Genomic DNA, 15,746 nt, shown 5'->3' with positions numbered 1-15,746 from the left:
GATTTTTGCAACAATATATTCAAAAATTCAAATAAATCATGGGCTTTCAACTTAGAAAAAACACAGATTAACTTCCAACTGCTCAAGAAACAGTTGTGATATGTATTAGTAATAGCAAATCATAAGACGACAAGAAAACAACAAATACGGACAGAACTCAAAATTTTGGAATCAGTTAAACGGAACCTGCAAAATTTCACTGACTGTTTCTATATGATACGAATTCAAAGTCGTAACAGGCATTAGATAACAACTGAAGCTATAGTTTAGATTTATCTATAACTTATTTAGAAACCAATTGGCCTTTTAACTTATAAGAAAAAGTCATCTGGCTACATAGGGAATAAAAAATAAAGGCAACTCGAAGAAAATCCGTTAAAATTTAAAAAAACAGATTGTCAACGCCATAAAATTTTAGTTTTTCAAGACGTAATATACAATTGTTTGGCCTCATTTTGTTGTGTATAGGCTCTTTAAATAATTTTCTGGGAGGGACTGCAATTTCTCAAACATATATATCCAAAGTCATAACAGTCATTAGATAACAAACGAAGCCATAGTATAGATTCATCTAAAAGTTATATAGTAACCAATAGGCTCTTTGACTGATAAGACAAAGTCATCAGGCTGAAAAGAGAATGAAAAATGATGGCAACACAAAAAAAAATTAAAGTTTACGAAAGCCATAAACTTTGGGTTTTCTCTGAAAACGTATCATAGAATTGTTTGGCTTCATATTGTTGTACATACGCTCTGTCATTAACTGTACATTGATTTTAAATCTTTGTTGTCAGCAATTGACATAAGAAGCTGCCGAAATTTTTAGAGAATGACCACGTTCAAATGTAAGCCGAAAACCTATTGATTGCAAGAATCGAATACAAGTCCAATCCTAGCACTTAGTTCAAGGTGAAGCGAACAAAAGCAATTATTTATTCCATATAATTGCAAAATCGATCGATTAGCAATTAGTACTTCATTAAACCAAAAAAAATGTTGCAAGGTAATCTGAGATAAAATTAGGCAACATTTTAATTCCAGAAGACTGCTTGAGGAGGGAAAGGTACAACTGGTTTTTTCTGGAGTTTTCAAGGAATTTGACGGCAGATGTTAGGTGTATACTTCTGGCATATTTAAAAAGGTAAGAAAAAAATATTTGGGGCTATTTTTAATTAATAAGTTTTAAATTAAAAAAAAATCAGAAAAAAAATCTACCAAAAGTATCGGATAAATCCAATTGGCAAGTATCCTCTATCTTTTAAACTAAAACAAATCCAATCGTAAATACAATTTTAACAAGATTTAGCAAAATTTGCAGAAATTTTTTAAAGAAAAGACAGAAAAACGGAATTTTGTCTGCTATTCGCAATTTATTAAACATCGATAACTCTTTGTAGAGAACAAAATTTTTTTTATATTTTATATTCTACGCTGGACGGGCTTTTTTGATACCAGTTTCAACATTCTACCGTGAATAGATATATCGGACAAAGTTGACTGAAAGGAAACCATTTGAGTATATTGTTCCTCCCCCCACAAGTGGGCTGGAACAATAACTACAACTTTTATTATTTTAATTGTTATATAAAGATGAAATCAGAATGATCTAAGAATAATATAATTTATTTGTTCGCTGAATGTTTTGTATTACACAACATAGCAAACAACACTGTCCCGCAAGACTCCTCGCTGAGCAACAAAGCTCTATCAAATTATACTAGGGATTTCTTCACCTGTGTCTGGGAAGAGGTTGAATAAATTGATAAAGAAGTTTGCCATTGGAGAGTAAACTTCATTTTGGTCAACAAAAACGAAGAGGGGCACAGATTTTCAAATTGTCCTGACAGAATTTTGAAACCCTTTCTAGAAAAAGGAAAACTTGCAGTCCTATTGCTTAAGAATGCAGCATTTTTTCCACACTTATTTCTCCCATGCGTGAAAACTGTAAACGGTGTGACTGTGGCCAACAACGCAGTTTAGAGGACTTGAACAGTGATGTAAATAGCAACTGGAGAGCTTTTCCTTGAAGTTAAAGCACTGAAACACATGCTTCGTAAACAAAATTATAGCGATAAAGAGGTTGACCTTAAACCGTTCAACAAACTTATAAAAAAAAACGAAAAACATCGAACGCAATTAATTGTTAAGCAGGAGAGCTCTCATCCCGCAGCCCCTCACCAAATAAAAAGTCAATCAAAAAACTGGACTTGTACTACTCCAAGCAAAACAAACACAACCTTTTCAAGCCAATCCAAAATGTTTCTTTTAGCCAAAAGCATTCATTTACGCTCCAAATCAACCCTCTCTTTGAAAACTGCAACACAACGACGATTAAAAATGCGACCATGAGAGATCCTGGCAGCCACCGTCCGTTAGTTAAAGACGCAATCGAAGAGAAGTGAAATTTTACTGGCTACAATAACAACTCAGGCGGAATTGCGGAAAACTCTATCCAAAGTTACCATCAAGTTTGCTATCAAAAACGTTCCTCATAATATTTTGGCAGCATACAACGCTTGTTGTCTCATACCATTGAACAAAATATGGAAAAATAGTTGTTGGGCAAATCGTCCTACATTCCAACCGGTTAGCTTAAGATGTTCCAGAAAACGAAGCAGTACTCCTAACACCCGCCAAAAGCGCATTAAATTGCTTCAATTGACATTTACTTCTTGCAAATTTTAAAAAAACGGCCCTGTTTTAAGCTGTATTGCGCTGTTTTTTAGGCGAAACTCACTTGCCGTCCCAAGAAGGCGCCACCCAGGTAGATAATATTGCAATGGCAATGTATGCAATTAGCCATACTCCCACTGATTGACTTCATGTGAAACTCGAACATAATGTAAAAAAGTGAGGTAGGAGGACGAGGACGGCAGTGCTGGAAGACGGCAGTGTTGAACACATTTCTAAGCTCTAAAGACATGAGTCCAAACATAACTAACCTCATTTTTTTGGGTTTGAGCATCAGAAATCCGATGAGGTCTGTAGATAACGGGATTAATTGACCTGCTGACGATAATGAGAAAAATTGAGAAATGCAAGAAAAAATTCTTAAAAAAATTATTTTAAAATCATTAAAATCATTAGCTACAAATTGAAATCACTGAATAGAGTATTTTAATAGATTATCGCAGAAGAAGTTATGTTTTTCGATTGTCAAGTACATGCGGTACAATAACAATAAGAACGACATTTGGAGGGGAAAAAACAAAAGATCTCTAATAAAATTTTCGAGACAACAGTTCTGCCGTGAAACCTTTCCTGGAATCTATAAAGTTGTCATTTGCGCATTTTTTAATCAACCTCAAAAATAGGCAAAAAGTCAAAAATTACAAAATTTTGCAAAATTTTTAAGTGAAAAGCCAAAGAAACTATTAGTTAAAAATAAAACCAACAAAAAGAGTGCAATTCACTATGAGGAGTTTAATTTACTTCACTTGTGATAAGTTTCGCTCTGTCTATGTTAAAGTTTAAATAAATGTGAACGTGAATAAGATTTAAAATTATGGACTTCAAATTTTCAATGACTTTTTATTGAAAATACGAATTAAAAGTTGTAACAGGCATTAGATAACAACCGACGGCATATTTTGGATTTATCTATAACTTATTTAGAATTTAATTGGATCTTTGACTCATAATAAGAAGTCATCAGGCTGAAAAGAGAATGAAAAATGGAGGCAACTCGAAAAAAACCCGTTCAAACTTACAAAACAGATTTTCAAAGCCGTAAATGTTTAGGTTTTTCAAGAAGTAATATGCAATTGTTTGATCTCATTTTGTTGTGCATAAGCTCTTTCAATGGTTTTCTGGGAAGACTGCTTCCGACACAATCGGAACAACTAAAAATTGTAAGAATCCAAGATTAGTCCAAACCTAGCCCTGAGTTCATTGTGCGTCGAACAAAAAGAATTAATTATTCCATATGTTTGCAAAATCGATCAATTAGAAAAGGAGTATTTCAATAAACCGAAAACAAATGACGCATTGTGTAAAAATTTTGAGTTAATCCGAGATAAAATTAGACAACTCCAGACGACTCCCACAGAAAAAAAAGTAAAACTAATTTTTTTTGGAGTCTCCAAGGGTTATGACAAAAGATTTTAGATGTATACTTCTGGCATATTTAAGTAAAGTGAGAGGAAACAATTTGAAGCCATTTTTGAATATAAAGTCCCAATTTAAAAAGATTTTGCAAAGATATTTACCAAAAGTCTCGAATAAAACCAATCGGCAAGTCTGCTCTATCTTGAAACTAAAACCAAAGTAATTGTTTTTGTAAGTTTAAATAAATTTACAGAAATTTTTTAAAGAAAAGACAGAAAATGTAAATAAATAAAACTGAATTTTGTATGTTATTGGCAATTTATTAAACCTCGATAATTATTTGTAAAGAACAAAAAATCTTTTTGATTTTGTATTTTACGCTGGATGGTCTTTCTAATGATACAAGTTTCAACTCACTGTTATTAATAAATTGATCCGTTAAAATTGACTGAACAAGAAAAAACCATTTTTTTATATATTTCATCCCCTCACAAGCGGGTCGGAACAATGACTAGCACTTTAAAGATTGTAAATATAACCTAAACCTCTGATAAAAGTACTCTAATAATACTTCAATTAATTTGTTCGTGAACGATTGGAATAACCCGACATTGCGATTAACACTGTCTCGCAAAAAGCCTTGCTGAGCGAAAAATTTCTATCTATTGATAATAGAGATTTCTTCCCCTATATATAAAAACAGAGTGAACGAATTGATGAGGATGTTTGGCTTTAGAGAGCAAAATTCACTTCAAAAACAAAAACAAAGCAAGCAAAGAATTTTCAATTGTCTTGAATGTTTTGAAACCATTTAGGAAAAAGGCAAAACTTGCAGTCCTATCCTTCAAGCTCGCAGCAGTTTTATCGCACTTATATGTCCAATGCGTGAAAACTGTGGCCGATTGGCCTCTGACCAACAACTCAAACTATTTTACTTGCAAAGTGGTAATGTAAAAGTCCACTGGCAAGCTCTTCCTTGAAGCCAAAGACCTGAAAAATATGCTTGGTAAGAGAAGTTTAAGCACAAAAAGAAAATGGCCTGAAAGATTTCAACAAATTCATATGAAAAAAAGAGAAATATCGAACGAAAAAAAATAAAGCAGGAGAACTCTTATCCTCTCACCAAATAATACAATCAACAAAAAAACTGGTCTTGAACAACTCCTAGAAAAACAACCGCAATCATTCAGGCCAATCCGAAATGTTTTGTTCAGCCAAACGAAATCAATTACGCTCCAAATCAACCCCCTCTTTGAAAACTTCAACGCTACGACGATTAAAAAAGTGACCTTGAAAGATCATGGCAGCCCCGTCAGGTGAAGACGCAATCGAATGGAAATAAAACCTGACTGGCTTCAAAGAGAGCTCAGACAATATTACGGAAAACACTATCTAAAATTGCCATCAAGTTATCAAACAAAAAAACGTTCTATATAATCATTTGGCAGCACACAACGCTTGTTGTCTCATGCCATTGAATGAAAGCCCTGGTTGTGAGCAAATCGTTGTTGGTAAGGTCTTGCTCCGTGCATAAGGAAGTATTTCATAAAGAGTATTAAAATTGGTCAGTGGTTTCTCAGATGCAAAAGCCAGCTCTGAATAGGCCAAAGGTGCAGGGTTGAATAATTCATACATTCAATCAGGTCTGCAGACATTTTCCAAGTAATTAAAAAGTTCTCCCGAATAAAACCTAAAACAATGATAAAAGTTATCTAATAATAATACAAGTAATTTGTCCACTGAACGATTTGAATAACCCGAAATTCCGATCAACACTCTTGCAAAACGCCTCGCTGCGCGACAAAAATCTTTCTAATGATACAAGGGTTTTTCTCCTATATATAAAAACAGATTGAATGAATTGATAAAGATTTTTGGATTTGGAGAGCAAACTTCATTTCGGTCAACAAAAACAAAGCAGGCAACAAATTTTTAATTGTCTTGAAAAATTTTAAATCCCTTTTGGGAAAAAACAAAACTTGCAGTCTTACCATTCAAGGACGCAGCAGTTTGATTGCACTTATATGTCCCATGCGCGGAAAGGTAGACGATAGGCCTCTGACCAACAACTAGAACTAGATGGCTTGGCGAGTGTTTTAAATGTCAACTGGAGAGCCTTTCTTGAAGCCAAAGCAATGAAGATCAGGCTTGGTAAAAGAAACTTCAGCACAAAAATAGAATGACCTGAAACAATTCAACAAGTTCCTGAAAAAAAAATATCAAACGCAAAAGCACATTTAAGCAGGAAGGCTCTCATCCTCTCAACAAATAATACAATCAATGAAAAAACTGGACTTGAACAACTCCTAGAAAAACTAACACAGTCCTTTCAAGCCAATCCAAAATATTTTTTTCAGCCCAAAAAATTGCATAACGCTCCATATCAACCCTCTATTTGACAATTTCAACGCTACAACGATTAAAAAAGCGACCTTGAAATATCATGGCAGCCACTGTCCGTCAGATGAAGACGCAATCGAATGGAAATGAAACCTGACTGGCTTCAAAGAGAACTCAGGCAAAAATGCGGTAAAACAACATCTAAAAATGCCATCAAGTTAGCTAACAAAAAAACGTTCTTTATAAACATTTGGCAGCATACAACGCGTGCTCTCTTATGCCATTGAACAAAATTCCTGACTTTGAGCAAATTGTCGTTGAGGAGGTCTTGCGCCGTGTATTGGAACGTGTTTCATAAAGCGCATAAAAATTGATCAGTGGTTTCTCAAACGCAAAGCCCAGATATGTCTAGTCCAAAGTTGCGTGATCGCATATTTCATACATTCAAACCGGTTTGCATACGATTTCGAAGAAACTAAAGGAGTTCTCCTAACAGACGCCAAAAAGGCAATCCTTTGCTCCAATTGACAATCACCTCTTGAATATTTAAAACGAACTAGAGCTGTCTTAAGCTGTAATGTTCAAGATACATAGGCGTCCCCTCAGACCTGTTTTTAGCCGGAAATCGCTGGCCCTCACAAAAATAAGCCACCCAAGGAGATCTTATTGCCATTGCAATGTATGCTTTAGACATAACCCGATTGATTGATCTCATGAAAAAAGCATAACTCAAAAAATTATGCCAGGGATCGCAGTGTGTTAGTTAGCTTCGAATGAGCCAAATATTTTCACGGACCTACGCGATCATTTTAGGCATTTCGGATACGTTGCGAATGCTCAAAAATTCCAACTGATTGTAAAAAAAAGCAACAGCCAGAGCTTGCGAAAACTTAAGAGGATCTGATTTTGACATTGAATATGGCTGCTTCGGTTTGAGATCAGTCATTTACAGGGAATTTTTGCGTGAATCTTCTGTTCTGGCAACTATACTGCAAAAGTTTTCCAAAGCACTTCCAAAACTTGGAAAAAAGCAGAAACATTTCCCCGAAACACACTCTTTTTTCAAAAGATTCAGCAAAATTTTGAAGTAATTGTTTTTTAACTCCTACCATTCAAAACGTTTTCTTTGAAGCACAGAAAATACACACAAAGTTTCGTTATCATTGTTCTTCGACTCGCCCATCATCAGCGACGCACGCCAGTTGTATTTGTAACCGTCCGGAGAGGGCAAACTCAACATCAGGGAGCCAACGGGTTACGACACTGACTACGGTGGATTGCTCACTATTGACGAGCCTCTTAGAAATAAAATATTTCACGAATATTCAATTCATACAGGATAGGATTACGCAAGACGAACGCAATGCTCGACTTAAGAAGATGGAAGCACGCAAAAAAGTTACTCTCACCGCTTCACCCAAAGACCAACGTGAGACAAACGACCGTTGACCAACCGTCAGAAAAAGAACCAGCTCACAGAACTGCACTGAAATGCTACAGTTTCACGTTAACATAATATTAGGCTAGGAAGAATGCATTTGATATAATTTCGAAGCAGAATACACCAATCAATTTTCCTTGTGGAAAAAAATTTACATTAACTCACTCTCTCTACTGTCCAAAGAGGGAGTTATCAACACATGCGGCACAACGAAATTCGGAACAAATGGCCAGGATAAAGCAAAACATATGCTATTGCGTTGAATCTGAGCCATTGCTTCTCTTGCTAGAAGAAGGAAGTTTTACAACAAATCTCTTAGCACTGAGGATAATGCTCGACTTGATATAAAAACAATCGGCTAGTAAAAGAGGTCCAGATTCAACTGAACTTTGTCCAATGAATAAATCTGTTATCCGACGGCTAATCAAAACCCTGAAAGAAGCCAATAAAGCCAACAAATATCAAGAAGCTTTGAAAAATCCAAAATGTGACTAATGAAATTCGGAGTTTGAAAAAGATGGCTTTGTTCCGTGCATGTTTTCTTGCGTGGGAGGCACAGGGCACCCTATAACAGACCATAAAACAACTGGCAACACAAATATTTGAAGTAAAAACCGACACATATTTGAACGCAGGAACATACATTAGAAGTAAAATAAGTTTCACACCACTACTCAGCAAAAATATCGGTCTCAGAGGCTGCCGTGGTACAAAACAATTAACTGAGGGTTAAATCCATATAATGTACCTGTGCCAAGGGAAGCGCTAGAATTCTTATTAGTTTTGTACTATTTCAACCTACGGAAGCAGCTCCTAAAGACAAGAATCTTGATTTAAATTTAGAATATAACCTGTTTTGGCGGCAAATTTAAATATGGTGCTTCGATTTTACATAGGGAAGGCTCACTTTTAAAATGATCAAGATTTTTTTCTAAAACTGCCCCGGACAAGAAATAGTTCAATTATTCCCCGCCCTTTGGGTGGAATCATGTTACCTGTGACTTATCTGCTACCCATAGAAGCCGTCTTCCAAAAAAATTGTTTCTTAATAGATTGAAACCAGCACTATGAAGAATTTGAACCTTGAATAAACCTAAAGTAATAGTATTCCGATAAAAATACAATTAATTTATTCCAAGATTGCATTGAAGGACCCGACATTGCAACCAACACGGTCCACAAACAAAAATTGCTGAGGAAGAAAATCCTACCCAATGATATTAAAAAATTTTTCCCCAACATCTACGAACAGATTATATGAAATGATAAATAAGTTTGTCAATAAAGAATAAACCTATTTCCGCTCAAAAAAATCTAAACGGGCACCAATTTATCAATTTTCCGGACAAAAATTAGATAATCTTTTTCGAAAAAGCAAAATTGGCAATTTTATCATTTAGAGTTGCAGCAGTTTTCTGCACTAAACTCTCGCATGCGTGAAAACTTTAAATGATGAGCCTTTGGTCAAAACTCAAACTAGATTTTTTCATCAGGGTTTTAAATGACAACTTGAGGTATTTTTTACTGAAGCCAAAGCCCTTAAAACATGCTTTGTGAAAAAAAAAACAGGCAGAAAGCAGGATGACCTTATAAATTTGAATAAGTTCATGGTAAAACAGACAAAATTGACCGCAATTAAGTGTTCAGCAGGAAAGCTGTCTTCGGGAATCCTCTCACCAAAAAAAACAATCAATGGTAAAATTGACCTTGAACAACTCCTTGAAAAAGTCCAGCAAATCTCTCAAGCTAATCCAAACTATTTTCTTCACCGTCAAGCGATCAATTCAATTTAATGTTATCCTTTTTTTATTTTATTACTTCAACGCAACAGCTTTCTAAAATCTTGGCCATAAAAACCATAAGGGAGGTGGTCTGTCAGTTTAAGACGCAATCGACTTGAAACTGAATCCAAAATGCTTCAAAGAGAACTTAGAGAATATTGCGCAAACGCTTTCCGAAATTGTCATCAAAAAGCTATCAAAAACGTTCCCCATAAACATTTGGCAGCATTCAACGTTGGTTGTTTCATACCATTAAACAAAACTTGGAGTTATGCAAATGGGCTTTGGAGGGGTCTTGCGCCGTATTATTAGGAAGTATTTCATCAAGTGCATAGAAAAATACCTCCGGTTTTTCGGTTGCAATAGCTTTATCTGCCTAGATGAAATGTGCAGAATTGAATATAAAAAATTTTCAAAGTTGTCTGTTTCTCAGGTTTCCAAAAACTCAAGCTCTCCACTATGCAAATGGGGTGATATACCCACATGCGGCACATTTAAATTAGAAATACCTTTGCTGGCATAAAGCAAGACATATGCTGTGAAGTCGAATTTGAGCCATCGCTTCTCTTGCAAGAAAGTTTTTACAACAAATTAGTTAGAACTGAGGACATTGCTTAACTTGATATAAATGCAATCGGCTAGTAGGAGAGGTCCAGATTCAGCTGAACGTTATCCAACGTGAAAATCATTTATCCGTCGGCAAATTCACGTTCCGAAAGATGCCAGGGAAGCCAGGGAAGCCAAAAATCAATAGGCGCTCACAAATCTAAAATGTGATCATTTGTGAACGCCTATTGATATTTGTGAACGCCTGTTGATATTTGTCGGCTTCCCTGGCTTCTTTCGAAACGTGAATTTGCCAACGGATAAATAATTTTCACGTTGGATAACGTTCAGCTGAATCTGGACCTCTCCTACCGAAACGGAAATTAGAAAAGTAGCTTTGTTTTGCTCGTGTTTTTATGCGTGGGAGGTACAAGGATCCCAAGCAACACTTACTATAAAACAACTAATCACAAAAATCTCTGAAAGAAGAAAAACACTCTTAAACGGAGGCAAAACATAAATTCTGACAAAAAAATTGCACTACTACGAAGCGCATTTATTTGTTTGAGGCTGCTGTGGCACTAAAAATTTAACTGAGCTCGATAATGTGTTAAATGTTAGAGTGCGAGAGGAAAAAATAGGCTCCCAATTAGCTGAGTTTTATATAAACCATCGGACGCAGATCCTAAAGTCAAGAATACTGAGTTAATTTTGAAATTCGCTGTGCTTCTGTTTTTCTTCCCAGAATACAGAATAGAGATTTGATCATAAGCTACATGGGACAATCCAATGGAAAATAGCGATCAGCTACTATATGGCAACATTTCATCATATATAATTTTGAAGACAAGGCCCTATAACTCTTCTGTCATAAGAATTGAATTTTTAAAAAACAACAATTTGCTATGAATATAGTCTCGCTTCTCGCATTGTGGCACTGCAAGAAATATTGAGGTCAGTTGGCCGATTGGAACCATGGCACCCTCTGAGGCGCATCGTAGAGCAAGGCAGGAGTGCGAATTTCAACTTGTTGCAAATGTATGCTATTGCGTCCGAGTATTATTCGTCGTTCTTTTCAGAAATGTTGCTATCTAGTTGTATAATTGTGCGCGTTGCAGACGGTTCTGCGCACCCATTCAGAAAAACACGAGTGAAACAAAGTCTCTTCTCGACGTCAAGTATTTGTTGCTCATACTTGAGGCTTTTCAACGTTTCTTGAGCTTTTTTCACTTCTACAGGATTTTTTGGGCATAATTTGGCAAATAGGTTCAATATCTTCACGGTAGAAATAACAGACGTAGAATTAAAGGTTGAAACTGTACCCTCAGATCATTCGCTTTAAAAATTAGTCTTGTGTTTTAATCGGTTTTAGTAGTTCTGTGCAAAGGACTCGCTGTAAAGCAACTGAAGAGAAGCTCAACATCAATATCAGAACAAGCGCCATGCATGATCTTGCCATAGTTGCCTCGGATCACGTTATGTCTCAAGTGTGTTTACACAAACTTTGTTTTTTGGGCCTCGATGTTATATCTAATGGAAGGCTTGTCTTTAAATTTGCACTTTGTTAGGTTGAAACCGTAACGTTTGAGCAGTAATGCGGTAAGCCAATTCGGAGCTCCTTTTTCCGAAGCCATTTCGTTTACGTGGCCTTGCACGGTCTGGAGGCTTTTCATGAGATCCTTCTTGCTGCTCGATTGAGTTTCATTAGGGCGTTTGGTTCGTGGGTTGTGCGTTATGCGTTCTTGGGTGAGATGAGCCTTTAATCGGTCATCATCTTAAAGGGAGCGCATGCGGTGAGCGAAGCGGCCCACACAGTTTCGTCAACTATTGGCTCCTTGATGTTAAATCCGTCCTCCTATGTGGGGAATCAAAAGCAATGGCCATGCGATTTGAGACGCAGTAGAATAGGAGGATGACAGTAGGACGTGCGTTTGGATGTTGTCTTCTGCGTTTGTGAAGATATTCCGTGAGTTTGGCGTTGCTCTATACACCACGTTTATTTTTTCTCGCCCTCCTCTTGTGAGGCATATGTAAGCGTTTTGAGGGGATATTTTTGCCACTTGCCTTAATTATATTACAAAATGGAATACTTTCCAGCTGTGGATTTCTGAAGGTCTCATAGGCTTTCTCATTGGCTATTACCGATTCTAGAACGCGGCAGCCGTCAACAGGGCTTCGTTTTCAGGTTTTTCATTTTGCCAAGGCAGAGAAGGAGTTGACTGTTTAATCCCGCACTTTTGGCCTATGAAAAGTTGTGTGTTGCCGCCCAAAAGACGAAGTTGGTTTTCTGTACGCTTGATGATGCGTTTGCCTATGATGCGACGAAGACTTCTACGCTAATAGTGCGAATACCGGGGGGTTTTGCTTAAGGCCATTGGTTTGCATGCGTCGTACGCTTCAAGAGATTTTTCAGATACTTTTTCAGTTGCCAGATGAATAGCAATTTTAGCTTCCGTTTTCGCTATGTTTGCTGAAACTTCTTTGAAACAAGTTTTAATTCATTCCACTCGTTTGAGATTAAACCTGACGATCCGTGACTGACGTGTTTTCAAGACTGCCTTTTTAACCGACGATGCGCCTGTGTTTTCGAAGATTGCGGGGTGGAATGGGATTGACTCAAACATGTTTTCGTCAACTATGTGATTAATGTTTTCTTGGGAACGGGTTGAGTGTTTCTCTTAGCAACTCATATACAGTTTTTGTAAATTCAGATGCGGTGCTGTTATGTTTGTTGATCATACCCTTTGTTTATCAGTTTGTTCGAGAAGATTCAATGTAAAAACGATAGTGGTCGATTGTGTAATTTGTTTTATCTTGACAAAAATTTTCATGCAAAGTTGTATTTCATGCAAAGTTGTTCTCTTCTTACAGATTTGAATCATGGATGATGACGATGATCAGTACATGGATGACGACGATGACTTTGGTTTTGTAAGCAACTTTGATTTCCAAGTTTTCAAATTGTTGAATATTTTGATTCAAATTTTGAAGACTTGATCACGAGCCATCCTTGTGTAAGGAAAGATTACTGCAAAAACTAGTTGAGCTCGAATGAACTTCAGGAGATTGTGAAACGTGAATATCCGTTTTTGGGTGCTAAATTCTGTTCCAGTATTGTATTTTTTTTAAGATGTGCATGTTTCAGGACTATGCCAGATAAATGTTGCTTGTGGCTTATAAAGGATTTTATGATAATGTCAGATTTTTTAGAGCTACAATGGTTGATATGAACCGAATTTGTGAACACTGAGGATGTACAGCAAAGATAAGTTAGATATATAAGAATGCCCTTATGATTTTACAGGAGTACGAGGATGAGAGCAACTCTGAACCGGATGCTGACCTGGAGAACCAGTACTACAGTGCAAAAGCTCTGAAGGAGTTAAATCCACGAGAAGCAATTGGAGAGTTCGAAAAAGTGTTGGACCTGGAGAGCGAGAAGGGCGAATGGGGATTCAAAGCACTCAAACAGATGATCAAGCTACTATTCCATTTGGTACAATGAAGAAAAACATTGTTTGGCTAGGAGGCTGCCGTGGTACTTAACGTGTAACTGAGCTTGATGATATTAAGTGTTGTGCGGGGGGGGGGGGGGGAGGGTAGGCACCTAATTAGTATAATAATGTTTCAACCTTTTGACGCGGCTCCTAGAGCCTAGCATACTGCTGTAAGTAGGAAATACAATGTCTTTTTGCAGTAAATTTAAATACACTGCTGTGATGACTCCTAGTGGGGGCTCACTGTTCCGTCCATTGCGCCATTGAGTGGAGCATACCCCTTTTTCTACATTGGTTAAATTTTCGGTTATGTTCGATTTGTTTTCTAATCAACAATTAGTTTAATCTTTTGTCACTAATAGCCGCGATAGTGATAGCTGAGTCGAGCTATTATTGACCTTCTCTTGGTTTTTGCGACTCGAAGAGGAGTACTGGTTTTCTTGGTTTTTTAAGTACTTTGCGTTGACGCGGCGCTTTGACCTAAAAGCAATAATGAGTCAAATTTCCTGTCAACTATGTTCTTACTGAGCGAGAAAAACTTTTTGTTCATGAGCGGTGCTGATGCTTCTTGTGCGGGAGGGAAGGCTAGACTCCTAATTAGTTTAGTGTTATTTCAACCTTCGGACGCGGCTCGTAAAGCCAGGAATATAAATTGTTACTCGCTGCTGCTATAATATGTCACTCTTTTCTCTTGATAATTTCCGAAGTGATTGTGGTTATTTTTTAACTTTTTCATTCATTCAGCAACTCAAGCATTCGCTTCTCACTTTTGACATGAACTGTATCTTTTCATAAAACCATATTATTAATCCGAAACGTCCAATTTTTCTAATTTTTTTGTTATTAGTTCATGCCTCTTTGTGCACCGTCAGGGAGTTAAATTATTGGCGATTCCATTAATTTTGGCATTGAGTGTTCGAAATTCAGTGAAAAGTTGATAAGTGCAATTACAAAAAGTTTTGACATTTCTTGCAAAAAGATTTTAATGTTTTGGATCTTTAAATTTATTTTTCAGCATTTCGACTGGAAAATGGCTCATTGAATTCGGTGATCAGCCAAGGCCAAAAAAAATATTTTTACTTGTTCTATTTCTAAACTTTTTCGTTTTTTCAAAATTATGAACATGAGTTTTTCTGAATTTTTATAAACATTGTGATTCTGGGCACCATTGTAGATTTTGGTAACATTCAACAGGCAACATTCTAGATTTTGGAACCTTTTTGTTTCATCGGTAGCTTCGATAATATGTGATAGGATGTCTTCGAAAATGTTTGATTTTTTAATCGGTATAGGTTTTTATAACTGCATGCTGCAAAGATACTGCAGTTTTTTACAATTGAACAGCTTTGTTTAGATTTCTGTTATTATTTTGTCCTTTCAATTTGAATTGCGAGAGTAAAAACTGACAAGGAGTAATGTGCGCTTTGTAATGTGCGCTTCGCACATACTGTTCGACATCGCTAAACGAAAAGATTCAAAACTTCACATCTTGAAATTATTTGGTGTTCATTTAAAAAATCGCTTTGAAGTCAAAACACTATAAAATGCTTCATGAGGGCCGACTTAAGAAAACTTAATGGCAATGTCAAAATAGCATCAAATAAAAACTAAACTAAACAAAGGGACCTGCATTTTACCAAAAAGATTGGGGAACTGTCTTTATGAAGAATAATTAGCAAGTAGACGAAAAACACGTTTGAAAAAAAATGAATATCGAAAAGAATACGTTTATAGTTTTGAAAACTATTAATTTCAAATTCATGTAGGGCAGAAATTAAAACGGTCGAATCCTTTTAAACCATAAATTATACCCTAATTATTTATAATCAATAAATTAAAACATCATATAATCAATTGCGCCTTACTTCAGCGCAATAAAGTGTCATGTGACTTATCTCTAATGTGATAATTTTGATAATTGGACAAGAGAGCAAAAAAGAAGGTAAAAAATTGGCAAAAGTAATGAGAGAGAGAGAGAGAGTTTAGGCTTCTGTGGGTCTTTCCACATGGGTTTGCACCCTTCATATAACGACTGAGCTGAGCTTCTGCATCGGGTTACAATGTCCACAGCTGCAGTTGAAAGCCCAGGAACAT

The 15,746-nt window shown here is 36.3% G+C and overlaps 1 protein-coding gene across 2 annotated transcripts in view; it reads left to right on the top strand.

The window, feature by feature from the left end:
* The window catches only part of LOC142343196 (COP9 signalosome complex subunit 2-like), a 508,192-nt gene that overhangs the window by 476,854 nt on the left and 15,592 nt on the right, over positions 1-15,746 (top strand). The window contains exons 2-3 of one of the 2 annotated variants that reach the window (XM_075394924.1): positions 13,027-13,086; positions 13,460-13,651. In XM_075394924.1, coding sequence (XP_075251039.1) covers positions 13,036-13,086; positions 13,460-13,651 — 243 coding nt within the window. In that variant the 5' untranslated portion in view covers positions 13,027-13,035. Of the gene's footprint in view, positions 1-13,024; positions 13,087-13,459; positions 13,652-15,746 lie in introns of both variants that reach the window. The other variant, XM_075394923.1, reaches the window with a different exon arrangement.

This window comes from Convolutriloba macropyga, chromosome 7, assembly GCF_964194025.1.
Source record: "Convolutriloba macropyga chromosome 7, txConMacr16.3, whole genome shotgun sequence".
Lineage (NCBI taxonomy): Eukaryota > Metazoa > Xenacoelomorpha > Acoela > Convolutidae > Convolutriloba > Convolutriloba macropyga.
The sequence above is the reverse complement of the archived record's forward strand: the minus strand, read 5'-3'. Positions and strand labels throughout refer to the sequence as shown.